The sequence below is a fragment of the Mycteria americana genome (assembly GCF_035582795.1).
Source record: "Mycteria americana isolate JAX WOST 10 ecotype Jacksonville Zoo and Gardens chromosome W unlocalized genomic scaffold, USCA_MyAme_1.0 Scaffold_32, whole genome shotgun sequence".
Classification (NCBI taxonomy): Eukaryota; Metazoa; Chordata; class Aves; order Ciconiiformes; family Ciconiidae; genus Mycteria; species Mycteria americana.
In genome coordinates, this window is record NW_027445438.1 from 1,522,462 (window position 1) to 1,549,917 (window position 27,456).

The 27,456-nt window shown below is 45.4% G+C and overlaps 1 protein-coding gene across 1 annotated transcript in view; it reads right to left on the minus strand.

The window, feature by feature from the left end:
• LOC142403048 (zinc finger protein 608-like) overlaps positions 1-27,456 on the minus strand; it is a 175,657-nt gene that overhangs the window by 71,938 nt on the left and 76,263 nt on the right. Inside the window, exon 2 of the mRNA XM_075489168.1 lies at positions 16,671-16,926. Coding sequence (XP_075345283.1) covers positions 16,671-16,926 — 256 coding nt within the window. The remainder of the gene's footprint in view (positions 1-16,670; positions 16,927-27,456) is intronic.

The window sequence follows — 27,456 nt, forward strand, 5'->3', positions numbered from 1 at the left end:
TGTTATGACTCAAGTGCGGGACCCGGCACTTAGCCTTGTTGAACCTCATACAATTGACCTCGGCCCATCAATCCAGCCTGTCCAGATCCCTCTGTAGCGCCTTCCTACCCTCAAGCAGATCAACACTCCCACCCAAATTGGTGTCATCTGCAAACTTACTGAGGGTGCACTCGATCCCCTCGTCCAGATCATTGATAAAGATGTTAAACAGAACTGGCCCCAACACAGAGCCCTGGGGAACACCACTTGTGACCGGCTGCCAACTGGATTTAACTCCATTCACCACCACTCTTTGGGCCCGGCCATCCAGCCAGTTCTTTACCCAGCGAAGAGTACACCCGCCTAAGCCTTGAGCAGCCAGTTTCTCCAGGAGAATGCTGTGGGAGACAGTGTCAAAGGCTTTACTAAAGTCCAGGTAGATAACATCTATAGCCTTTCCCTCATCCACTAGGTAAGTCACCTGGTCGTAGAAGGAGATCAGGTTGGTCAAGCCGGACCTGCCTTTCATAAACCCATGCTGGCTGTGCCTGATCCCCTGGTTGGCCTGCACATGCCTGTTGAGCACAGTCAAGATGAACAGCTCCATAATTTTCCCCAGTACCGAGGTCAGGCTGACAGGCCTGTAGTTCCCCGGATCCTCCTTCCAGCCCTTCTTGTAGATGGGCGTCACATTGGCAAGCCTCCAGTCGTCTGAGACCTCCCCTGTTAACCAGGACTGCTGATAAATGATGGAGAGTGGCTTGGCAGGGTCCTCCACCAGCTCCCTCAGTACTCTCGGATGGATCCCATCCGGCCCCATAGACTTGTGAGTGTCCAGGTGGCGTAGCAGGTCGTTAACTGTTTCCTCCTGGATTATGGGGGATTTATTCTGCTCTCCGTCCCTGTCTTCCAGCTCAGGGGGCTGGGTACCCGGAGAACAACTGGTCTTACTATTAAAGACTGAGGCAAAGAAGGCATTAAGTACCTCAACCTTTTCCTCATCCGTGGTGGCAATGTTCCCCCCCACATCCAATAAAGGAGGGAGATTCTCCTTGGCTCTGTTTTTGTTGTTAATGTATTTGTAAAAACATTTTTTATTATCTCTTACAACAGTGGCCAGATTGAGTTCTAGCTCGGCTTTTGCCTTTCTAATTTTCTCTCTGCATGACTTGACGAGATCCCTGTACTCTTCTTGAGTTGCCTGCCCCTTCTGCCAAAAGTGGTAAACTCTCCTTTTTTTCCTGAGTCCCAGCAAAAGCTCCCTGTTCAGCCAAGCTGGTCGTCTTCCCCACCGGTTCGTCTTTTGGCACCTGGGGATAGCCTGCTCCTGCGCCTTTAAGACTTCCTTCTTGAAGAATGCCCAGCCTTCCTGGACCCCTTTGCCCTTCAGGACTGTCTCCCAAGGGACTCTCTCAACCAGTGTCCTGAACAGGCCAAAGTCTGCCCTCCGGAAGTCCACGGTAGTGGTTTTGCTCACCCTCCTCCTTACTTCACCACGAATCAAGAACTCTATCATATCATGGTCGCTAAGCCCAAGACGGCCTCCAACCACCACATCTCCCACCTGTCCTTCTCTGTTTGTAAACAGCAGGTCAAGCGAGGCACCTCCCCTGGTAGGCTCACTCACCAGCTGTGTCAGAAAGTTATCTTCCACACACTCCAGGAACCTCCTAGACTGTTTCCTCTCTGCTGTGTTGTATTTCCAGCAGACATCCGGTAAGTTGAAGTCCCCCACGAGAAGAAGGGCTAGCGATCGTGAGACTTCTCCCAGCTGCTTATAGAATGTTTCATCTGCCTCTTCATCCTGGTTGGGTGGTCTATAACAGACACCCAGCAGGATATCTGCCTTGTTGGCTTTCCCCCTCATCCTTACCCATAAGCACTCGACCTTATCATCATAATCGCCAAGTTCTACACAATCAAAACACTCCCTAACATACAGACCCACCCCACTGCCTCTCCTTCCTTGCCTATCCCTTCTGAAGAGCTTATAGCCATCCATTGCAGCGCTCCAGTCAGGAGAGTCATTCCACCACATTACTGTGATGGCGACCAAGTCATAGCTATCCTGCTGCACAATGGCTTCCAGCTCCTCCTGTTTGTTGCCCACGCTGCATGCATTGGTGTAGATGCACTTGAGCTGGGCTATCAATTTCACTCCCAACATTGGCGTGCCACCCTTAGGCTCCTCTCTAGTGGGCCTGGCTGCATCCCCTTCCCCCTTCAAACCTAGTTTAAAGCCCTGTCTATGAGCCCCGCCAACTCATGGGCGAGAATCCTTTTCTCCCTTTGAGATAGCTGAACTCCATCCATCGCCAGCAGGCCCAGTGCCGTGTAAACATCCCCATGATCAAAAAAACCAAAATTCCGCCGATGGCACCAGCCTCTGAGCCACGTGTTGAGCAGCTGAGTTTCCCTGTTCCTTTCAGTATTCTTCCCTGCCACTGATGGGATTGAGGAAAACACTACCTGTTCTCCTGATCCCTCAACCAATCGCCCCAGTGCCCTGAAGTCCCTTTTGATCACTTTTGGACTTCTCTCCGCAATCTCCTCATAGCCAACCTGCATAACCAATAGCGGGTAATAATCAGAGGACCGTACCAGACCAGGGAGTTTCCTAGTAACGTCTCCAACCCGGGCCCCAGGGAGGCAGCAGACTTCCCTGTGGGATGGGTCTGGTTGGCATATTGGGCCCTCTGTTCCCCTCAGAAGGGAATCGCCTATCACAATTACCCTCCTTTTTTTCTTAACAGAGGCAGTCGTAATACATGGGGCTGGCTGGCTTACCCTAGGCAACCCCCTGGATGGGCCTTCACCTACATCCTCATCCTCATTTGCCTGGCCCTCAAGTTCTAGAGCCCCATATCTGTTGTGTAAGGGCAACTGGGAAGGTGAGGGAGGCCAGGGGGTCCGCCTGCTACCCCGAGCAGGGACCTGTTTCTGTTCCCCCCCATCTCCTAGGTCCCCTCCTTCTGCTTGGTGGCAAGAGGGTAGGGGATCCCTCTGCTTCTTGTGGAACTTCCATCTGCTTCCTTGGCCTCAGGGATAGTAGGTTGTGGCTCCACCAATCTATCTCCCTCTCACACTCCCTGATACTCCTTAACCTTTCCACTTCCTCTTTCAGCTCTGCCACCAGGCTGAGCAGATCCTCCACCTGGTCACACAGTGGGAATGTCTGCAGCAGTAGAAAGAATGCAGAAAGAAGAATATCCCAAACCTGTTATGGGATAAACCTAAAAACCAACGCCTGACCATTTGCAAAACTGAACCCTTCCTTGAAAAAGACTCTAACGTAAGACTAAAAGGAATGAGAAACCTCCAACCTTGAAACTGGCACTGACAATTTATTTAGAGTTACAAAGTAATATTTCACAGAATCACTACATCTGAAATGAAAAGCAGGAAATAAAGGAATTCCATCCTATATGGAAGTTTTGCTTTTATCCAAATTTATTTCCCAATATTTTAGGGTAAAAGGGAGATTAACTTCGTTTAATATACAATATGCCTGCCCTGTCTTCATGGAGTTCTAAAGTAAAAATTACTCTAGAAGACTTCATTCTAATCTCATTCACAGCACCATAAATGAGAAGTAATTCTAATGAAATCAATGAAACTACTTTGGAAGAAAACAAATATGGGAGAATGTGCCATGGAAAAAAGTGTTTGTGTGCTACGAACTGTGTCTGCTGTTCCAGACATTATTGTTCCAATAAAAGATACCTCTTTTCCTGGCAAACCTTTCCCCACAAAGAACTTAAACATCTAAGAACTAAACCTATCCCTCCATATTCTACCATGTAACAGAAATGGCCCCCTACAAAGAATCTCTGCTTCATCTGGAAAAACCTCAATTCAATCTCAGTCTCAATTCAGGATTTTTTTGCATCTAAACTCACTCGAGAAGCCACTCAGAAGAATTTTGCCATAGTACTTAACAGAACAGATGTTTGGTTTTTAAACAAACTAGTATCAACTTTGAGATGAGAAGGGTTTAATTATGTCTTTGAAATACTTGATCATTACCTAAAGACCTTTTATTTATTAAAGCATATATATATATTAACTAATAAAGACATTTTAGATTAACAAACATTCTACATCAAACATTAATGGGGAAGAAAAAGACCAGTGCCATGAAAGACATGCTTGGAAAATAGGAAAGAAAGATTACAAGACCTGGATGTAGAAAAGAATTTTAATCACAAGACAGACAAATCTATTACAAGCTTTACATTCAACATACAGAAAAGTCAGAGGTACTAAGGAGGTTGGTTACTTGCGGTCAATTTAACTGAGAATCACAAGAGTTTGAATGTGAAGGAAGCATGGAAGAGATTCGTAATGCCTAAATTTCATCCAGATTTTAGCCTTAAGATCCTATGTCTGAGAGTAATAAAAGAAAAGTGCTTTCCAAATGCTGTAGTATGGATGAGAAACCAGAGATTTAATACAAGTAGCACCTACTTGGAGATTGCAAGTATTTCCTATTTGTTATTAAGCAAAATAATCCTCTTAAAACTCTTACTATACAATTAATCTCCTACTACAAGGAAAAGGGGAACATTTCCCCCTTGTATTCAAGATCTTCTATGCCACTGCAATCAATTGTGGAACTGGCAAACACAGAATCACAGAATTGTATAGGTTGGAAAAGACCTTTAAGATCATCGACTCCAACCGTAAACCTAACACTACCAAGACCACCACTATACCATGTCCCTAAGCACCTCATCCAAACGTCTTTTAAATACCCCCAGGGATGGCGACTCAACCACTTCCCTGGGCAGCCTGTTCCAATGCTTGATAGCCCTTTCCGTGAAGTAAAATTTCCTAATATCCAGTCTAAACCTCCCCTGGCGCAACTTGAGGCCATTTCCTCTTGTCCTATCACTCATTACCTGGGAGAAGAGACCGACCCCCACCTCTCTACAACCTCCTTTCACGTAGTTGTAGAGAGCAATAAGGTCTCCCCTCAGCCTCCTTTTCTCCAGGCTAAACAACCCCAGTTCCCTCAGCCGCTCCTCATAAGACTTCTGCTCCAGACCCTTCACCAGCTTCGTTGCCCTTCTCTGCACACGCTCCAGCACCTCAATGTCTCTCTTGTAGTGAGGGGCCCAAAACGGAACACAGTATTCGAGGTGCGGCCTCACCAGTGCCGAGTACAGGGGCACGATCACTTCCCTAGTCCTGCTGGCCACACTATTTCTGATACAAGCCAGGATGCCATTGGCTTTCTTGGCCACCTGGGCACACTGCTGGCTCATATTCAGCTGGCTGTCAACCAACACGCCTAGGTCCTTTTCTGCCTGGCAGCTTTCCAGCCACTCTTCCCCAAGCCTGTAGCGTTGCATGGGGTTGTTGTGGCCCAAGTGCGGGACCTGGCACTTAGCCTTGTTGAACCTCATACAATTGACCTCGGCCCATCGATCCAGCCTGTCCAGGTCCCTCTGTAGAGCCTTCCTCCCTTCAAGCAGATCAACACTCCCACACAACTTGGTGTTTTCTGCAAACTTACTGAGGGTGCACTCGATCCCCTTGTCCAGATCATTGATAAAGATATTAAACAGAACTGGCCCCAACACAGAGCCCTGGGGAACACCGCTTGTGACCGGCCGCCAACTGGAGTAAACTCCATTCACCACCACTCTTTGGGCCCGGCCATCCAGCCAGTTCTTTACCCAGCGAAGAGTACACCCGTCCAAGCCATGAGCAGCCAGTTTCTCCAGGAGAATGCTGTGGGAAACCATGTCAAAGGCTTTACTGAAGTCTAGATAGACAACATCCACAGCCTTCCCCTCATCCATTAGGCGGGTCACCTTGTCGTAGAAGGAGATCAGGTTGGTCAAGCAGGACCTGCCTTTCCTGAACCCATGCTGGCTGGGCTTGATCCCTTGGTTATCCTCTACATGCCATGTGATGGCACTCAGGATGATCTGCTCCATCAGCTTTCCTGGTACCGAGGTCAGGCTGACAGGCCTGTAGTTCCCCGGATCCTCCTTCTGGCCCTTCTTGAAAATGGGTGTCACATTTGCTAATCTCCAGTCAACTGGGACCTCCCCAGTTAGCCAGGACTTCTGGTAAATGATGGAAAGGGGCTTGGTGAGCACTTCTGCCAGTTCCTTCAGTACTCTCGGGTGGATCTCATTCAGGCCCCATAGACTTGTGAATGTCTAAGTGGTGTAGCAGGTCACTAACCATTTCTCCCTGGATTATGGGGCTCCATTCTGGTCCCCGTCCCTATCTTCCGACTCAGAGGGCTGGGTACCCAGAGAACAATTGGCCCTTCTATTAAAGACTGAGGCAAAGAAGGCATTAAGTACCTCAGCCTTTTCCTCATCCTTTGTCACTGTGTTCCCTCCCCTGTCTAATAGAGGCTGGAGATTCTCCTTAGCTCTCCTTTTTCCTGCTAATGTATTTGAAGAAGTATTTTTTGTTGTCTTTTACGGCAGCAGCCAGATTGAGCTCTAGCTCGGCTTTGGCCCTTCTAATTTTCTCCCTGCACAACCTCGCTACACCTTTGTAGTCCTCTTGACTTGCCTGCCCCTTCTTCCAGAGGTCATAGACCAGTTCTGCAAACACATGATCTTCTGATAATTACATACTCTTTCCGCATGCAGACTTCCAGACCTCCTCAGACATTGTGGGACTATATCAGCAGCAGTTCCACTAATAGTATAACGATAATTATTTTTTTAGGACAGCACTAATATACAAGGATGACCATGACGAGATCTCAAACTTTTCAGTAGGGTCTAATGCAGAAATAATGGTGCTAAACTACTCAGAACATGAACTTTCAAGGGAGATCAATGAAAACCAAGAAAAACAACAGACAAGGAAAATTCCTTGTTCTTCCTTATATCTTCTATTCTAGCTCAGATGCTTGGGATTTCCCAGAGCCAATGACAAGTTTTAGTATGGGAAAGATTAGCATTTGACAGCTGCCAGCAATATCCTTCTGCCAAAAGCTACATCTGTGAAAAACTGTATGTCAACTCTAACATTTGACAGAGGCCTGGGAGGATGCCCAGATCACTACCTGCAAATTTCTAGCAAAGACATTTCTCCTCTCTCAGTCCAAGAAAATCATATTGATTGAGATAACTTTGCCTGAAGGTCTCTAGAGCCCCTTTCTCCATTGAAACTTGATTTCTACTGGACAATTCCTCAATCTGAACTTTTTCTTTCAGTCATTGCCTGACCCCTTTGCTAAGCTTTAGTACAGAATAAATAAGCACTGTAGTTCCCTCAAGATCCCTATCCTGTCTAGACAGATTCACGGTATTCTACACTGAAGAAAGGAATTTCTCAGATCTGTTTAGGTTTAGACAGAATGTGGATAAGATGATCTCCTGTACTAGATGGTGTCATGCATCTGAATATGGTAAAAATCGAGGCATAGCCATGTCCTGGTAATGGATTAGATACTGCTTTATCTAGTTCTATGACCTTTCGGAAAAGGAAACCTACAACAATGAAGATTTTAATTTTAAAGAAGGCAAACACATATTTTTCTCCATAGATTTCTTCTAATTCAACCCTTCAGTGTTATGAACCTAGACAAAAAGATAAGGTATTTCCTTATGGAAATCCCACAGCATTATTAATAACTGATACCATGAAGTTGCCAATGGTCAGTTCTAACAGGTCTGAGACTTTGTCTAGGAATGAAGCTATATTTGATGTATGACATATCAAGATAGCAATTTATCAAGGAAAATTTTTCCACCCTTAATTGTATTAGGAAGAGAATTAATGATTTAATTTCACCATGACTGAAATGCATTTAGCTACTTTCAAGTGCTTTCACTTTTTAGCTACATTCTCAATGTCCAGGCAAATCATGCCACATCCCTATGACCATGCAGCACAAGTCCTCCATTACCAGCATACAGTTTCAGTTAGTCAATGACATGACTGCAGTCTGGTGGAATAGCTGTATCTTCAGCCATTCTGTAGTGCAGGGATATAAAGAATCAGTATAATTTTGCAAGCTTTCCAGGAATGTGCTTTGTATATACCATACTAAACCAAGACTCAGAAAAGAGCTAGAATATCTTTTAGTCTGGCTTCTTTGCATCTCTTAACCCTCCTGTACGTCAATGTCCTAACTCTAGACTTTTGTTGCCTTCTACCTACTTGTTCTCTACTGTATTTTGTGACTTTGAAGTTACATAAATTATGATTCAGACTTCAGCCACCCAGACATCTGCTGGAAAAGTGGCACAGCAAACTGCAAGCAGTCCAGGAAACTACTGGAGAACTTATCGGAGAGGTCAAGATTGGAGGTAGCCTGGGCTGCAGCAATCATGCCCTGGTAGAATTATCAGTCTTGAGGGGTACAGGATGAGTAAAAAGTAGAGTCAGGACCCTAAAACTCAGAAGGGCAAACTTACGGCTGTTTAGGGCGCTAGTGCATGGGATCCCTTGGGAAACTTCCCTCAGAGATAAAGGAGCAAACAAGAGCTGGGAGATATTTACAGACATTTTTCTTAGGGCGCAAGAGGTCTCAATTCCCTATGTGCAAGAAGTCGGGGAGGGGAGGCAGGAGGCCAGCTTGGCTAAGTCAAGACCTCTTAGCCAAACTAAAACACAAAACCAAAATGCATAGGCAGTGGAGGCAGGGATACACATCCTGGGGAGATTACAGGGATATGGCTCGAGAGTGCAGGGAGGGGATCAGGAAAGCCAAGGCACAGCTGGAGCTGAACTTGGCTAGGGATGTGAAAAATAACAAGAAGGGTTTCTTCAGGTACATGGGACAACAAAGGAAGATGAAAGAAACTGTACCCCCCCAATGAGCAAAATGGGAGACCTGGCTACAACCAACATGGAGAAGGCTGAGGTACTAAACAACTTTTTTGCCATGGTCTTCACCGGCAAGTGCTCTAGCCACGCCAAACAACTCACAGAATCCAAAGGCAGGGACTGGGAGAATGAAGTACCACCCACCATAGAAGAAGATCAGGTTCAAGATCATCTAAGGAACCTGAATGTGCACAAGTCTGTGGGACCTGATGAGATGCATCCGTGGGTCCTGAGGGAACTGGCAGATGAAGTTGCTAAGCCACTATCCATCATATTTGAGAAGTTGTGGCAGTCAGGTGAAGTCCGTGGTGACTGGAAAAGGGGAAACATTACACTCATTTTTAAAAAGGAAGACCCAGGGAACTACAGGCCAGTCAGTCTCACCTCTGTGCCTGGCAAGATCATGGAGCAGATCCTCCTGGAAATTATGCTAAGGCACATGGAAAACAGAGAGGTGATTGGTGACAGCTAACATGGCTTCACTAAGGGCAAATCGCGCCTGACAAATTGGTGACCTTTTACGACAGAGTTACAGCATTGGTGGATAAGGGAAGAGCAACCGATGTAATCTACCTGGAATTGTGCAAAGCATTTGATACTGTCTCACACGACATCCTTGTCTCTAAAATGGAGAGACATGGATTTCATGGGTGGACCACTCGGTGGATAAGGAATTGGCTCAGTGATCGCACTCAAAGAGTTGCAGTCAACGGCTCGATGTCCAGGTGGAGACCAGTGACAAGTGGTGTCCCTCAAGGGTCCGTATTGGGACCAGTATCATTTAAGATCTTTCCTGGGGACATGGACAGTGGGATTGAGTGCATCCTCAGCAAGTTTGCGGGTGACACCAAGCTGAATGGTGTGATTGATTCGCTAGAGGGAAGGGATGCCATCCAGAGGGACCTGGACAGGCTGGAGGAGTGGGCCCGTGCAATCCTCATGAAGTTCAACAAGGCCAAGCGCAAGGTCCTACCCCTGGGTCAGGGCAATCCCAAACATGGATATAGGCTGGGTGATGAGTGGATTGAGTTCAGCCCTGCAGAGAAGGACTTGGCAATACGGGTGGATCAAAAACTGAATATGAGCCAGGAATATGTGCTTGCAGTCCAGAAGGCCAATCATATCCTGGGCTGCATCAAAAGAAGCGTGGCCAGCAGGTCGAGGGAGGTGATTCTGCCCCTCTACTCCACTCTCGTGAGACCCCACCTGGAGTACTGCATCCAGCTCTGGGGTCCCCAGTACGAGAAAGACATGGACCTGTTGGAGTGGGTCCAGAGGAGGGCCACGAAGATGATCAGAGGGCTGGAGCACCTCTCCTGTGAAGAAAGGCTGAGACAGTTGGGGTCGTTCAGCCTGGAGAAGGGAAGGCTCCAGGGAGACCTTATTGCGGCCTTTCAATACTTAAAGGGGACTTATAAGAAAGAAGGAGAGAGACTTTTTTACCAGGGCCTGTAGTGACAGGACAAGGAGCAACAGTTTTAAACTGAAAGAGGGTACATTTAGATTGGATATTAGGAAGAAATTTTTTACCATGAGGGTGGTGAGGCACTGGAACAGGTTGCCCACAGAAGCTGTGGATGCCCCCTCCCTGGAAGTGTTCAAGGCCAGGTTGGACAGGGCTTTGAGCCACCTGATCTAGTGGAAGGTATCCCTGCCCATGGCAAGGGGTTGGACTAGATGATCTTTAAAGGTCTCTTCCAACCCAAACCATTCTATGATTTATTATTGTAGCCACTCACACCTGTAGTGTTGCCACACAGTATTTGTAAACCTCTGAAAACAGGCACATTCAAAACCATTTCTCTTGAATATGTATTCATTGCATACTCAGTTGTTTGGGAAAATTGTTTTAGAGAAACTAGGAAAAGGTTAAGGGAGTTAATTTCTATTAAATAACTAAAGCTTTTAAACTAGCAGAGTGATGAGAAACTGGTAAATGGAACGTTATCGTGGCCAGAATGCACTTTTTAAAATAGTTCATTTCTGTTGCCAAACCTTTAACAAAGCAGGCTTCTTAAATTCAGTGGGGGTCAAAGGTTTAGTTTATTCAGCAAGAAAAACAGTATTAAGGGCTACTGCTCTTTCATGTCACACAGTTAACACCCACACATTCTAACACTGGTTAATACAGACCACTCAAAGAAGATGGGAGCTACGAAGTCACTTCTGCAGGGATATAATTTATACATAATTCATACTGTGCTAAAAAAACAATCTAAAAGGATCAATCTACCTTATGAATCTGCTGTAGGCATACCCAGAGAGAAAGATAGATGGATAAGAGAAAATACAAAAGCAAGTAAATCTGACTGTATTGATTTTTTGACAGGATAGTGTAGAGCAGTTTGGTGAGGTCTTATATATCTCTGCAAAGGAAAAAATGCCATTGTGCATATTTCTGAAGGATGTCAGGATTTATCATGAAGCCATGCACTGCTGTATTCTTTCATTATGTTGTTTTGTAAATAATCTTGTTTTCACTGCTGAGGAAGGTAGACAAACACAAATTAAACACTCCTAAAAACAAACATGAGAGAATACTAACATGAAGACTCTACAAGAGCTGTAACTGGAGGAATCATAGGATCATAGAATGGTTTGGGTTGGAAGGGACCTTTAAAGATCATCTCATCCAAACCCCACTGCCATGGGCAGGGACATCTTTCACTAGATCAGGTTGCTCAAAGCCCCATCCAACCTGACCTCAAACACTTCCAGGGATGGGGCATCCACAACTTGTCTGGACAACCAGTGTCCAGTGTCTCACCACCCTCACAGTAAAGAATTTCTTCCTTATGTCCAATCTAAATCTACCCTCTTTCAGTTTAAAACCATTGCCCCTTGTCCTGTCACTACAGGCCCTGGTAAAAAAGTCTCTCTCCTTCTTTCTTATAAGTCCCCTTTAAGTATTAAAAGGCCACAATAAGGTCTTCCTGGAGCCTTCTCTTCTCCAGGCTGAATAACTCCAACTCTCTCAGCCTTTCTTCACAGGAGAGGTGCTCCAGCCCTCTGACCGCTTTCATGGCCCTCCTCTGGACCCACTCCAACAGGTCCATGTCTTTCTCGTGCTGGGGACCCCAGAGCTGGATGCAGTACTCCAGGTGGGGTCTCACGAGAGTGGAGTAGAGGGGCAGAATCACCTCCCTCGACCTGCTGGCCACGCTTCTTTTGATGCAGCCCAGGATACGATTGGCCTTCTGGGGTGCAAGTGCACATTGCTGGGTCATGTCCAATTTTTCATCCACCCGTATCGCCAAGTCCTTCTCTGCAGGGCTGCTCTCAAGCCATTCATCCCCCAGTCTGTATTGGTATTGGGGATTGCCCCGACCCAGGGGCAGGACATTGCACTTGGCCTTGTTGAACTTCATGAGGATTGCACGGGCCCACTCCTCCAGCCTGTCCAGGTCCCTCTGGATGGCATCCCTTCCCTCTAGCAAATCAACTGCACCACTCAGCTTGGTGTCATCCACAAACTTGCTGAGGGTGCACTCCATCACACTATCTATGTCATTGATGAAGATATTAAATAATATTTGTCCAAGTATGGACCCTAGAGGGACTCCACTCGTTAAGGGCTTCCACTTGGACATTGAGCCATTGACTGTAACTCTTTGGACGCAGCCATCCAGCCAATTCCTTATCCATCTAACAGTCCATCCATCAAACCCACATCTCTCCAATTTAGTGGCCAGAATGTTTTGGGGGACCATATCAAATGCTTTACAGAAGTCCAGGTAGATGACATCCGCAGCTCTTCCCTTGTCCACTGATGCAGCCGCTTCATCATAGAAGGCCACTAGGTTAGACAGGCACAATTTGCCCTTGGTGAAGCCTTCTTGGCTGTCTCTAATCACCTCCCTGTCTTCCATACATTTTGACATAGCTTTCAGGAGGATCTGTTCGATGGTCTTACTGATCTTACACAGAGGTGAGGCTGACTGGTCAGTAGTTCCCAGGGTCCTCCTTATTACCCTTTTTAAAAGTGGGTGTGATGTTTCCCTCTTTCCAGTCACCGGGGACTTCACCTGACTGCCATGGCTTTTGAAATATGATGGAGAGTGGCTTGGCAACTACATCAGCCAATCCCCTCAGGACCCTGGCATGCATCTCGTTGGGTCCCATGGACTTGTGTATGTTCAGGTTCCTCAGGTGGTCTCGAACCTGATCTTCTCTTATGATGGGAGGGACTTCATTCATCCAGTCCCTCCCTGCCTTGAGGTTCAAGGGCTGGAGAGATGTGGGAAGGGCGATTACCATTGAAAATGGAGGAAAAAAAAAAAAAAAATTGTTGACTAAGTCAGGTATCTCCATGCCGGTTGTCACTAGTTCTCCTGTCTTATTTCTGAGGCAGGGGGTACATTTTCTTTAATCTTCCTTTTCTGAGCAACATACCTGTAGAAATCCTTCTTATTATTCTTCACATCCCTTGCCAAATTCAGCTCCAACTACCCCTTAGCTTTCCTGATCCCATCCCTACATATATGGGTAGTGTCCCTATATTCGTCCCAGGAAACATGTTCCTGCTTCTACTGCCTATGCATTTCCTTCTTACACTTTAGTTTGACCAGGAGGTCCTTACTCAGCCATTCCGGTCTCCTGCCTTCCTTGCCTGATTTCTTACACATGGGAATCGAGAGCTCTGTTCAGATACTTTATCCCTGAGTACAGTTTCCCAGGGGGTCCCATCCACTAATTCCTTAAACAACTGAAAGTTTGCTCTCCTAAAATTCAGGTTCCTGACTCTACTCTTCACCTGGCCCATATCCCTCAACATTGTAAATTCAAGCAACTCATGATCACTGCAGCCCAGGCTGCTACCAGTCTTGAAATCTCAAATTAGTTCATCCATGTTGGTAAGCAACAGGTCTAGTAACGCTTCTCCTCTGGTCAGGCTGTCTATCACCTGCATTAAGAAATTATCCTTGACACACTCCAAGAGTCTCCTGGATGACTTAAAGCTTGCTGTGCCGCTTTTCTAGCAGATGTCAGGGTGACTGAAATCCCCCAGGAGGATCAGAGCTTGCTAACGTGATGCTTCCTGTAGCTGAAGTAAGAACGCGTCAACACGCTCCCCTTGATTGGGTGCCTTTAGTAAACACCAACCACGAGGTTTTCTTTGTTGGCTTGGCCTCTAATTTTCACCTATAAGTTCTCAACCTGTTCATCACTCTTTTCCAAAGACAACTCTGTGCAGTTAATCCATTCTTTTACATAGAGGGCAACCCCTGCGCCTCTCCTTCCTTGCCTGTTCCTCCTGAACAGTTTATAGCAATCGATTGCTGCATTTCAGTCATATGATTCATCCTGCCACATTTCAGTCATAGTGATTAGATCGTAGCTTTGTAGCTGCACAGTGGCTTCCGTCTCCTCCTGCTTGTTACCCATGCAGTGTGCATTGGGATAGAGGCACTTCAGCTGGGTTACTATGTCACCTTTTTAGAGGAACAAGCCCATAAGCTTGAATCCCATCAACTCCCAACAGACCTGGCTTCTGAAAGGTAGATCCATGATCACAGAAGCCAAAACCTTGAGTATGGCACCAGCCAAGCAGCCAGGCATTCACCTCTTAATTTCGTCTCCTCCTTCCTGAACCCCTTCCTCTCACTGGGAGGATAGAGGACAACACCACCTGTGCTCCTGATCCTTTGCTCTGAGGGACAATACAGTCTCTTTTGATGGTTCTAAGTTGCCTTGTCACAGTATCATTGGACCCTACATAGAATATTAGGAGCGGATCATAATCTGTAGGGTTCACCAGGCTCGGCAGCCTCTCAGTGATGTTGCGTATATGAGCTCCTGGTAGGCAGCAAACTTCTCTAGAGAAGTTGTCTGGATGGCAAATGGGTGCTTCGGTGCCTCTCAGTAGGGAATCTCCAATTACTAATACTTTACGTGCTTTTCTGGTGGCACAGGTTCTAATGCGGGTGGGCGGTTGGATCAACTTTGCATGGTCGACTTCTCCTGGATCCTGTCCGTTACTCATGTGCTCTTCATTCTCCAACACCCAGAGTGCCATATCTGCTATGTAGGGGCACTTTAGGGGAGGGGAAGGCGGAAGGTTCTTCCTTCTGCCCTGAGCAGAGACAAGGGTCCTGTCTCCTTCACCTTGTGAGTTACTTGTGTCAGTCAGCTCAAGGTTGAATTCAGGCTTACCTTCCACTTGCGCAGCCTTAAGGCAGGGCTGTCGCTCAGCCTGGGAAAGCGCACAATACCACGTATCGATCTCATGCTCACATTCCTGGATGCTGCACTGCCTGTCGAGCTCCTCTTGTAACGTAGCTACTGGTTTGAAGAGTTCTTCTAGCTGGGCACACTTGCAGCTATGACATCCACCGCCACCTTCGGGTGCTAGAGGGACTTCCAGGTGCTGGAGCTCCATGCAACCTGAGGTCTGGACAGCTAATTCAGTCCTTGGGAGGTCTGTTTGGGTGGAGACGTCAGCATAGGTAGGCTGCAGTGCTTCTGTTTGGGTTTCAGCCTCAGCCTTGCAGTTGTGGTGGGTGGACACCATTTTCTTTCAGCAGGATACAGTCTCCTTGTAGTTCTCAGAAAAAATGGCCCAGTTATAAAATGGTAATTCTTTTGAAAGATGTCGTCCTTCTAATTCTAGTTCCCTGGAGGCCTCAAGTTTCCAGGTAGGCTTGCACAGCCACCAGCTAGCTGGGGTGACCATCAGGGCTGCAGCCTAAGCCTGCGGGTGAGCAGAGCAGGTAGCAGCCCGACAACTGGCAGAGTATGCTGCCTTTCTTGCATGAACTGCTGTGCAAACTGTCACTGCCGCTCCCTAGGGTCCAGTTATATGCAGCTTCCTGCGGTTTGAACTAGCCGTGGGGACCGCTGGCACCACCCAACTCTCAACTGCCCCTCTCGCATGCAACTGACCTGTCGCATGCCAGCCGGTCCCTCCACATACACAGCCCAAGGGTGTTGGGGGCCCAGAAGCCCCTTCAGACACCTCCCAAGGACCTTACAAGCCTCACACTCCTCTCAGCACACTGCGACAACTGCTGCTGCTGCTGCTGCTGCCGCCGCTGCTAGCATTGGATTCCACTACTATTAAACCAAAATTTGCAGTAGCTTAAAGTACACGTGAACTATTTTTAGCATTAACAAGAGAAAGCTGGCATTTTAATAATTAGCTTTTGAAAACCAAAATGGAAAAATCTGCATATCACAGTATAATCCTCTTTCTACTTACTTTGTTCTAAATCACAGCTAATCAACATCTAGTATTCCCCAAAGCTCTCCAGCACCTCTACTTGGCCAAATGCCTTCGAAGGATATTAAAGAAATCAGTGTGGTTTAGCTAGCACTTGTTCACCAGATAGAACAAGAATGTTTTCCTCTTAAAGCATGTTTCAAAAAAAATGCAAACAATAATCATGACATCAAATACATTGGGGGGGGTCATCTCTGGGGCCTCTGTTATTATATAATGGTGACATTTTTGATCATAGTATCTGAGTTCCAAAATTATTCAGCTTTGTAATTCTTCTCCTAAACTATTCACATATCCAGTCCTATCACATATAGTCCCCTCATGATGTACATTTACATAAAATCATTCTGTTCAGCACATTTATGCTATTCTGATAGCTATTTCTTCACAGGCTTTTCTCAATACAGCAATAGAAAACAATTCAATTGCTAATTGGAGTTACATGGAAGGTCATTTGGAAAATATGATTGCTTAAATAATAAAAAAATCCGCTGTTTGTTTGGAAAATAAAAACTTACTAGTTTAGCTATAAAGCTATGACTGCCATTCTACGTAAAGGTGGACCAACAGACTAGCGAGCCTCCAGTTAGCATCTAGACAGATACAGCAGTGCCCTCATTAAGATAACTAGCAAACAAGCCTAATGGAAAAAACAGTTTACCTTCTTCAGTTTCATGCCACACAATTCCTTCCAAGTTCACACTGGTCCCAGGCTCACAGGGTCCAAGGCATTCGGGTTCTGTTACTACTCCAACCTCACAAGTATTTACACCCAGTGAATGAGTCCGTACCAAAAGCTGCTCGACTGGTGCTGCAATATTAGATGAAGATGGGCAAAAGTAGGAAGGCAGAATCTGAGGTGTGATACTGCTGGAAATCGGAGGTGGAGGTTCAGGCACTGTAAACAGGGGATCAACCTGAAAACAACAGACAAACTTACTATAATGGTGCTTTGAGATTATTAAAAAAAAAAAAGTTTGCTTAGACTATATATATGTTTGCAGGGATTTGGTGTATCATGGCTAATTTCAGTCTTATGAGCTTGTTAATTTTTTTAATATCAGCCCAAATGCTGCACATGATAAATTAAGTACAAAAAAATGTATCATGCTAAACAAGACAAATTGCTATGTTTCTACAAGACTATTCCCTGTTGTCATAGATTGCTAGCATGAAATAATAATAAAAATTTTAAAAAGGATGAAAGCCATTTTTTTCTTGGCACTGACAGAGACTGCTTTGTGGATAGAAATTAGTTTTGCAAACTGGGAACTGCATTTTCTATTTCAAGAAAAACATAAAGACAGCGCAAAGACACATGAATGCCATTTTTTTCCCAGTGCATCACAGAGAAATTAACACTTGGAACAATTCTAATATTTATATGCCATCAAATATAATATCTTATCATTCAGTCATTTAAAATACATTAGGATCACCCACCTAACAGCTTACAGATAACATTTACATCTTTCTACTTGAAATAACAGATGAAGACTTTTACAAGAATCTATCCAAACAATCTAATTTCTAAGGATTTCCAAAATGCATATATGGAAGGATACAACTCACCAGACAATCAGTCTATACACAGAAAACTCACATAGAGAAAATATCTATATATAAATTGAAAAAGTTACTGTTCTTGCGCAACTTCCATTTTCCCCATTAACAGATTTTCTGTATACAGGTTAGGTCCTGAAGGTGCATGCTATTTTACTGTGGCCACAAGGTCCTTTGTCACATAAAAGATAGTTACATGAGGATATCAGTGCCCCTACTGAAATAGCTAAAACAATCATCTGTACCACCTAAAATTCATGTTTATTTGGCCCACATAGATATCAAACCAAGAAATCCTTCTTCAAACCAAGGGTTTAAAAAATGGCACTACCTGCTTTCAAATAGATGATGAAATGTCTTTAAGTCTATGTTGTTTATCATTATGGATCCCTGTAAAAAGGTCCAACAGAAAAGACATGCTGACTCACTGCACATGGCCATCCAGGTTTCATTTAAATGGATCATAATATAGATCAAAGTTGATTTTGCTTTCCTTTAAAACCAAGTTGGCAAATGGGGAGACAAAGATAGGAAAGGACTGAAGAGTATATCCTTATATCATATACTCTTTCTATCACTGCTCAGATCACTTCATCATGTGGCCAGTTTTCATAATGAGAAAAAGAAATGGAAATCTAAAATGAAAAAGAACTTTTGAAAAATAACAAATGGCCCTTGTAACAGTGGATTCTTTTGCTTTAAGCATCATTCATAAAAACTGAGAGCCAGCACTTTTTGTCTGTGCACACAAGCCTAAGTGTGCTAAATATTTTTAAAAAATTAATTGTACAATCATTTATTTTTTATCCTACCAGACCATAAGCAAACACTAAATGAAAACAGCCTGGATTCTCTTCTTGATTACACTAGAACTGAACTGGGGAAAAGATGGGGGGAGCTATAATCAGAATCTTCCACAATCTTTTTTTAAATTTTTTTGTTTATTGTCTTTTTTTTTAGGAATAAATAATTTTTAGATTAGAAACAGAACAAAGAAAAAAATTAAATCAGAGCAAAACAGGACTACTAAAACATCCATTGAGACTAAAGGCCTGCTAATATCAGTAGAACTCCAATGAGTAAAGCAGAGTTACTGTGGCATAAAAACAATGCAGTCAAGCAGTGAATCAAAATTTACATCTTCATTCTTCTCTTTATGCCATCACCTTTGAAAAGTTAGGCAGAGCACATGCAAGAATGCTTTGTGGAGCAGACTTGAGTGCATGTACGCAAGTCAAATATCAACTGCCCCTCAACAGCAGTTTCGCCCTGGACTAAGCATGACAAAACACTAACCCTGTATGCCTACTATGAGGGGACACTGATTTTTTGCTATACAGATTCTAGCTGTCAGGTGCCAAGTGGAGGCAAGTAGAGACAAATGGTTACATGGCAGAGAGCCCTGCTCCCCAGTACGGGCAGCGTAATGAGGCTCTGCCAATGGAAAGGGGGCAATATGTACCCCAGGCATAATGTAGAGGAGATCTCAACATATTTGAACTCAAGCCAGAAGAGAATAAGGAACAGAAACTGGCAGGTCAATGGAGCCCAGGTGCTAAAGAAAAGCTAAGCCATGTACTATGAAGGGACACATATCCTGTGAAGAATATAGGGACACTGCCTGGATGTGTAGGGAAGGGATCAGGAAAGCTAAGGGGTAGTTGGAGCTGAATTTGGCAAGGGATGTGAAGAATAATAAGAAGGATTTCTACAGGTATGTTGCTCAGAAAAGGAAGATTAAAGAAAATGTACCCCCTGCCTCAGAAATAAGACAGGAGAACTAGTGACAACCGGCATGGAGATACCTGACTTAGTCAACAATTTTTTTTTTTTTTTTCCTCCATTTTCAATGGTAATCGCCCTTCCCACATCTCTCCAGCCCTTGAACCTCAAGGCAGGGAGGGACTGGATGAATGAAGTCCCTCCCATCATAAGAGAAGATCAGGTTCGAGACCACCTGAGGAACCTGAACATACACAAGTCCATGGGACCCAACGAGATGCATGCCAGGGTCCTGAGGGGATTGGCTGATGTAGTTGCCAAGCCACTCTCCATCATATTTCAAAAGCCATGGCAGTCAGGTGAAGTCCCCGGTGACTGGAAAGAGGGAAACATCACACCCACTTTTAAAAAGGGTAATAAGGAGGACCCTGGGAACTACTGACCAGTCAGCCTCACCTCTGTGTAAGATCAGTAAGACCATCGAACAGATCCTCCTGAAAGCTATGTCAAAATGTATGGAAGACAGGGAGGTGATTAGAGACAGCCAAGAAGGCTTCACCAAGGGCAAATTGTGCCTGTCTAACCTAGTGGCCTTCTATGATGAAGCGGCTGCATCAGTGGACAAGGGAAGAGCTGCGGATGTCATCTACCTGGACTTCTGTAAAGCATTTGATATGGTCCCCCAAAACATTCTGGCCACTAAATTGGAGAGATGTGGGTTTGATGGATGGACTGTTAGATGGATAAGGAATTGGCTGGATGGCTGCGTCCAAAGAGTTACAGTCAATGGCTCAATGTCCAAGTGGAAGCCCTTAACGAGTGGAGTCCCTCTAGGGTCCATACTTGGACAAATATTATTTAATATCTTCATCAATGACATAGATAGTGTGATGGAGTGCACCCTCAGCAAGTTTGTGGATGACACCAAGCTGAGTGGTGCAGTTGATTTGCTAGAGGGAAGGGATGCCATCCAGAGGGACCTGGACAGGCTGGAGGAGTGGGCCCGTGCAATCCTCATGAAGTTCAACAAGGCCAAGTGCAATGTCCTGCCCCTGGGTCGGGGCAATCCCCAATACCAATACAGACTGGGGGATGAATGGCTTGAGAGCAGCCCTGCAGAGAAGGACTTGGCGATACGGGTGGATGAAAAATTGGACATGACCCAGCAATGTGCACTTGCACCCCAGAAGGCCAATCGTATCCTGGGCTGCATCAAAAGAAGCGTGGCCAGCAGGTCGAGGGAGGTGATTCTGCCCCTCTACTCCACTCTCGTGAGACCCCACCTGGAGTACTGCATCCAGCTCTGGGGTCCCCAGCACGAGAAAGACATGGACCTGTTGGAGTGGGTCCAGAGGAGGGCCATGAAAGCGGTCAGAGGGCTGGAGCACCTCTCCTGTGAAGAAAGGCTGAGAGAGTTGGAGTTATTCAGCCTGGAGAAGAGAAGGCTCCAGGAAGACCTTATTGTGGCCTTTTAATACTTAAAGGGGACTTATAAGAAAGAAGGAGAGAGACTTTTTTACCAGGGCCTGTAGTGACAGGACAAGGGGCAATGGTTTTAAACTGAAAGAGGGTAGATTTAGATTGGACATAAGGAAGAAATTCTTTACTGTGAGGGTGGTGAGACACTGGACACTGGTTGTCCAGACAAGTTGTGGATGCCCCATCCCTGGAAGTGTTTGAGGTCAGGTTGGATGGGGCTTTGAGCAACCTGATCTAGTGAAAGATGTCCCTGCCCATGGCAGTGGGGTTTGGATGAGATGATCTTTAAAGGTCCCTTCCAACCCAAACCATTCTATGATCCTATGATTCCTCCAGTTACAGCTCTTGTAGAGTCTTCATGTTAGTATTCTCTCATGTTTGTTTTTAGGAGTGTTTAATTTGTGTTTGTCTACCTTCCTCAGCAGTGAAAACAAGATTATTTACAAAACAACATAATGAAAGAATACAGCAGTGCATGGCTTCATGATAAATCCTGACATCCTTCAGAAATATGCACAATGGCATTTTTTCCTTTGCAGAGATATATAAGACCTCACCAAACTGCTCTACACTATCCTGTCAAAAAATCAATACAGTCAGATTTACTTGCTTTTGTATTTTCTCTTATCCATCTATCTTTCTCTCTGGGTATGCCTACAGCAGATTCATAAGGTAGATTGATCCTTTTAGATTGTTTTTTTAGCACAGTATGAATTATGTATAAATTATATCCCTGCAGAAGTGACTTCGTAGCTCCCATCTTCTTTGAGTGGTCTGTATTAACCAGTGTTAGAATGTGTGGGTGTTAACTGTGTGACATGAAAGAGCAGTAGCCCTTAATACTGTTTTTCTTGCTGAATAAACTAAACCTTTGACCCCCACTGAATTTAAGAAGCCTGCTTTGTTAAAGGTTTGGCAACAGAAATGAACTATTTTAAAAAGTGCATTCTGGCCACGATAACGTTCCATTTACCAGTTTCTCATCACTCTGCTAGTTTAAAAGCTTTAGTTATTTAATAGAAATTAACTCCCTTAACCTTTTCCTAGTTTCTCTAAAACAATTTTCCCAAACAACTGAGTATGCAATGAATACATATTCAAGAGAAATGGTTTTGAATGTGCCTGTTTTCAGAGGTTTACAAATACTGTGTGGCAACACTACAGGTGTGAGTGGCTACAATAATAAATCATAGAATGGTTTGGGTTGGAAGAGACCTTTAAAGATCATCTAGTCCAACCCCTTGCCATGGGCAGGGATACCTTCCACTAGATCAGGTGGCTCAAAGCCCTGTCCAACCTGGCCTTGAACACTTCCAGGGAGGGGGCATCCACAGCTTCTGTGGGCAACCTGTTCCAGTGCCTCACCACCCTCATGGTAAAAAATTTCTTCCTAATATCCAATCTAAATGTACCCTCTTTCAGTTTAAAACTGTTGCTCCTTGTCCTGTCACTACAGGCCCTGGTAAAAAAGTCTCTCTCCTTCTTTCTTATAAGTCCCCTTTAAGTATTGAAAGGCCGCAATAAGGTCTCCCTGGAGCCTTCCCTTCTCCAGGCTGAACGACCCCAACTGTCTCAGCCTTTCTTCACAGGAGAGGTGCTCCAGCCCTCTGATCATCTTCGTGGCCCTCCTCTGGACCCACTCCAACAGGTCCATGTCTTTCTCGTACTGGGGACCCCAGAGCTGGATGCAGTACTCCAGGTGGGGTCTCACGAGAGTGGAGTAGAGGGGCAGAATCACCTCCCTCGACCTGCTGGCCACGCTTCTTTTGATGCAGCCCAGGATATGATTGGCCTTCTGGACTGCAAGCACATATTCCTGGCTCATATTCAGTTTTTGATCCACCCGTATTGCCAAGTCCTTCTCTGCAGGGCTGAACTCAATCCACTCATCACCCAGCCTATATCCATGTTTGGGATTGCCCTGACCCAGGGGTAGGACCTTGCGCTTGGCCTTGTTGAACTTCATGAGGATTGCACGGGCCCACTCCTCCAGCCTGTCCAGGTCCCTCTGGATGGCATCCCTTCCCTCTAGCGAATCAATCACACCATTCAGCTTGGTGTCACCCGCAAACTTGCTGAGGATGCACTCAATCCCACTGTCCATGTCCCCAGGAAAGATCTTAAATGATACTGGTCCCAATACGGACCCTTGAGGGACACCACTTGTCACTGGTCTCCACCTGGACATCGAGCCGTTGACTGCAACTCTTTGAGTGCGATCACTGAGCCAATTCCTTATCCACCGAGTGGTCCACCCATGAAATCCATGTCTCTCCATTTTAGAGACAAGGATGTCGTGTGAGACAGTATCAAATGCTTTGCACAATTCCAGGTAGATTACATCGGTTGCTCTTCCCTTATCCACCAATGCTGTAACTCTGTCGTAAAAGGTCACCAATTTGTCAGGCGCGATTTGCCCTTAGTGAAGCCATGTTAGCTGTCACCAATCACCTCTCTGTTTTCCATGTGCCTTAGCATAATTTCCAGGAGGATCTGCTCCATGATCTTGCCAGGCACAGAGGTGAGACTGACTGGCCTGTAGTTCCCTGGGTCTTCCTTTTTAAAAATGAGTGTAATGTTTCCCCTTTTCCAGTCACCACGGACTTCACCTGACTGCCACAACTTCTCAAATATGATGGATAGTGGCTTAGCAACTTCATCTGCCAGTTCCCTCAGGACCCACGGATGCATCTCATCAGGTCCCACAGACTTGTGCACATTCAGGTTCCTTAGATGATCTTGAACCTGATCTTCTTCTATGGTGGGTGGTACTTCATTCTCCCAGTCCCTGCCTTTGGATTCTGTGAGTTGTTTGGCGTGGCTAGAGCACTTGCCGGTGAAGACCATGGCAAAAAAGTTGTTTAGTACCTCAGCCTTCTCCATGTTGGTTGTAGCCAGGTCTCCCATTTTGCTCATTGGGGGGGTACAGTTTCTTTCATCTTCCTTTGTTGTCCCATGTACCTGAAGAAACCCTTCTTGTTATTTTTCACATCCCTAGCCAAGTTCAGCTCCAGCTGTGCCTTGGCTTTCCTGATCCCCTCCCTGCACTCTCGAGCCATATCCCTGTAATCTCCCCAGGATGTGTATCCCTGCCTCCACTGCCTATGCATTTTGGTTTTGTGTTTTAGTTTGGCTAAGAGGTCTTGACTTAGCCAAGCTGGCCTCCTGCCTCCCCTCCCCGACTTCTTGCACATAGGGAATTGAGACCTCTTGCGCCCTAAGAAAAATGTCTGTAAATATCTCCCAGCTCTTGTTTGCTCCTTTATCTCTGAGGGAAGTTTCCCAAGGGATCCCATGCACTAGCGCCCTAAACAGCCGTAAGTTTGCCCTTCTGAGTTTTAGGGTCCTGACTCTACTTTTTACTCATCCTGTACCCCTCAAGACTGATAATTCTACCAGGGCATGATTGCTGCAGCCCAGGCTACCTCCAATCTTGACCTCTCCGATAAGTTCTCCAGTAGTTTCCTGGACTGCTTGCAGTTTGCTGTGCCACTTTTCCAGCAGATGTCTGGGTGGCTGAAGTCTGAATCATAATTTATGTAACTTCAAAGTCACAAAATACAGTAGAGAACAAGTAGGTAGAAGGCAACAAAAGTCTAGAGTTAGGACATTGACGTACAGGAGGGTTAAGAGATGCAAAGAAGCCAGACTAAAAGATATTCTAGCTCTTTTCTGAGTCTTGGTTTAGTATGGTATATACAAAGCACATTCCTGGAAAGCTTGCAAAATTATACTGATTCTTTATATCCCTGCACTACAGAATGGCTGAAGATACAGCTATTCCACCAGACTGCAGTCATGTCATTGACTAACTGAAACTGTATGCTGGTAATGGAGGACTTGTGCTGCATGGTCATAGGGATGTGGCATGATTTGCCTGGACATTGAGAATGTAGCTAAAAAGTGAAAGCACTTGAAAGTAGCTAAATGCATTTCAGTCATGGTGAAATTAAATCATTAATTCTCTTCCTAATACAATTAAGGGTGGAAAAATTTTCCTTGATAAATTGCTATCTTGATATGTCATACATCAAATATAGCTTCATTCCTAGACAAAGTCTCAGACCTGTTAGAACTGACCATTGGCAACTTCATGGTATCAGTTATTAATAATGCTGTGGGATTTCCATAAGGAAATACCTTATCTTTTTGTCTAGGTTCATAACACTGAAGGGTTGAATTAGAAGAAATCTATGGAGAAAAATATGTGTTTGCCTTCTTTAAAATTAAAATCTTCATTGTTGTAGGTTTCCTTTTCCGAAAGGTCATAGAACTAGATAAAGCAGTATCTAATCCATTACCAGGACATGGCTATGCCTCGATTTTTACCATATTCAGATGCATGACACCATCTAGTACAGGAGATCATCTTATCCACATTCTGTCTAAACCTAAACAGATCTGAGAAATTCCTTTCTTCAGTGTAGAATACCGTGAATCTGTCTAGACAGGATAGGGATCTTGAGGGAACTACAGTGCTTATTTATTCTGTACTAAAGCTTAGCAAAGGGGTCAGGCAATGACTGAAAGAAAAAGTTCAGATTGAGGAATTGTCCAGTAGAAATCAAGTTTCAATGGAGAAAGGGGCTCTAGAGACCTTCAGGCAAAGTTATCTCAATCAATATGATTTTCTTGGACTGAGAGAGGAGAAATGTCTTTGCTAGAAATTTGCAGGTAGTGATCTGGGCATCCTCCCAGGCCTCTGTCAAATGTTAGAGTTGACATACAGTTTTTCACAGATGTAGCTTTTGGCAGAAGGATATTGCTGGCAGCTGTCAAATGCTAATCTTTCCCATACTAAAACTTGTCATTGGCTCTGGGAAATCCCAAGCATCTGAGCTAGAATAGAAGATATAAGGAAGAACAAGGAATTTTCCTTGTCTGTTGTTTTTCTTGGTTTTCATTGATCTCCCTTGAAAGTTCATGTTCTGAGTAGTTTAGCACCATTATTTCTGCATTAGACCCTACTGAAAAGTTTGAGATCTCGTCATGGTCATCCTTGTATATTAGTGCTGTCCTAAAAAAATAATTATCGTTATACTATTAGTGGAACTGCTGCTGATATAGTCCCACAATGTCTGAGGAGGTCTGGAAGTCTGCATGCGGAAAGAGTATGTAATTATCAGAAGATCATGTGTTTGCAGAACTGGTCTATGACCTCTGGAAGAAGGGGCAGGCAAGTCAAGAGGACTACAAAGGTGTAGCGAGGTTGTGCAGGGAGAAAATTAGAAGGGCCAAAGCCGAGCTAGAGCTCAATCTGGCTGCTGCCGTAAAAGACAACAAAAAATACTTCTTCAAATACATTAGCAGGAAAAAGGAGAGCTAAGGAGAATCTCCAGCCTCTATTAGACAGGGGAGGGAACACAGTGACAAAGGATGAGGAAAAGGCTGAGGTACTTAATGCCTTCTTTGCCTCAGTCTTTAATAGAAGGGCCAATTGTTCTCTGGGTACCCAGCCCTCTGAGTCGGAAGATAGGGACGGGGACCAGAATGGAGCCCCATAATCCAGGGAGAAATGGTTAGTGACCTGCTACACCACTTAGACATTCACAAGTCTATGGGGCCTGAATGAGATCCACCCGAGAGTACTGAAGGAACTGGCAGAAGTGCTCACCAAGCCCCTTTCCATCATTTACCAGAAGTCCTGGCTAACTGGGGAGGTCCCAGTTGACTGGAGATTAGCAAATGTGACACCCATTTTCAAGAAGGGCCAGAAGGAGGATCCGGGGAACTACAGGCCTGTCAGCCTGACCTCGGTACCAGGAAAGCTGATGGAGCAGATCATCCTGAGTGCCATCACATGGCATGTAGAGGATAACCAAGGGATCAAGCCCAGCCAGCATGGGTTCAGGAAAGGCAGGTCCTGCTTGACCAACCTGATCTCCTTCTACGACAAGGTGACCCGCCTAATGGATGAGGGGAAGGCTGTGGATGTTGTCTATCTAGACTTCAGTAAAGCCTTTGACATGGTTTCCCACAGCATTCTCCTGGAGAAACTGGCTGCTCATGGCTTGGACGGGTGTACTCTTCGCTGGGTAAAGAACTGGCTGGATGGCCGGGCCCAAAGAGTGGTGGTGAATGGAGTTTACTCCAGTTGGCGGCCGGTCACAAGCGGTGTTCCCCAGGGCTCTGTGTTGGGGCCAGTTCTGTTTAATATCTTTATCAATGATCTGGACAAGGGGATCGAGTGCACCCTCAGTAAGTTTGCAGAAAACACCAAGTTGTGTGGGAGTGTTGATCTGCTTGAAGGGAGGAAGGCTCTACAGAGGGACCTGGACAGGCTGGATCGATGGGCCGAGGTCAATTGTATGAGGTTCAACAAGGCTAAGTGCCAGGTCCCGCACTTGGGCCACAACAACCCCATGCAACGCTACAGGCTTGGGGAAGAGTGGCTGGAAAGCTGCCAGGCAGAAAAGGACCTAGGCGTGTTGGTTGACAGCCAGCTGAATATGAGCCAGCAGTGTGCCCAGGTGGCCAAGAAAGCCAATGGCATCCTGGCTTGTATCAGAAATAGTGTGGCCAGCAGGACTAGGGAAGTGATCGTGCCCCTGTACTCGGCACTGGTGAGGCCGCACCTCGAATACTGTGTTCCGTTTTGGGCCCCTCACTACAAGAGAGACATTGAGGTGCTGGAGCGTGTGCAGAGAAGGGCAACGAAGCTGGTGAAGGGTCTGGAGCAGAAG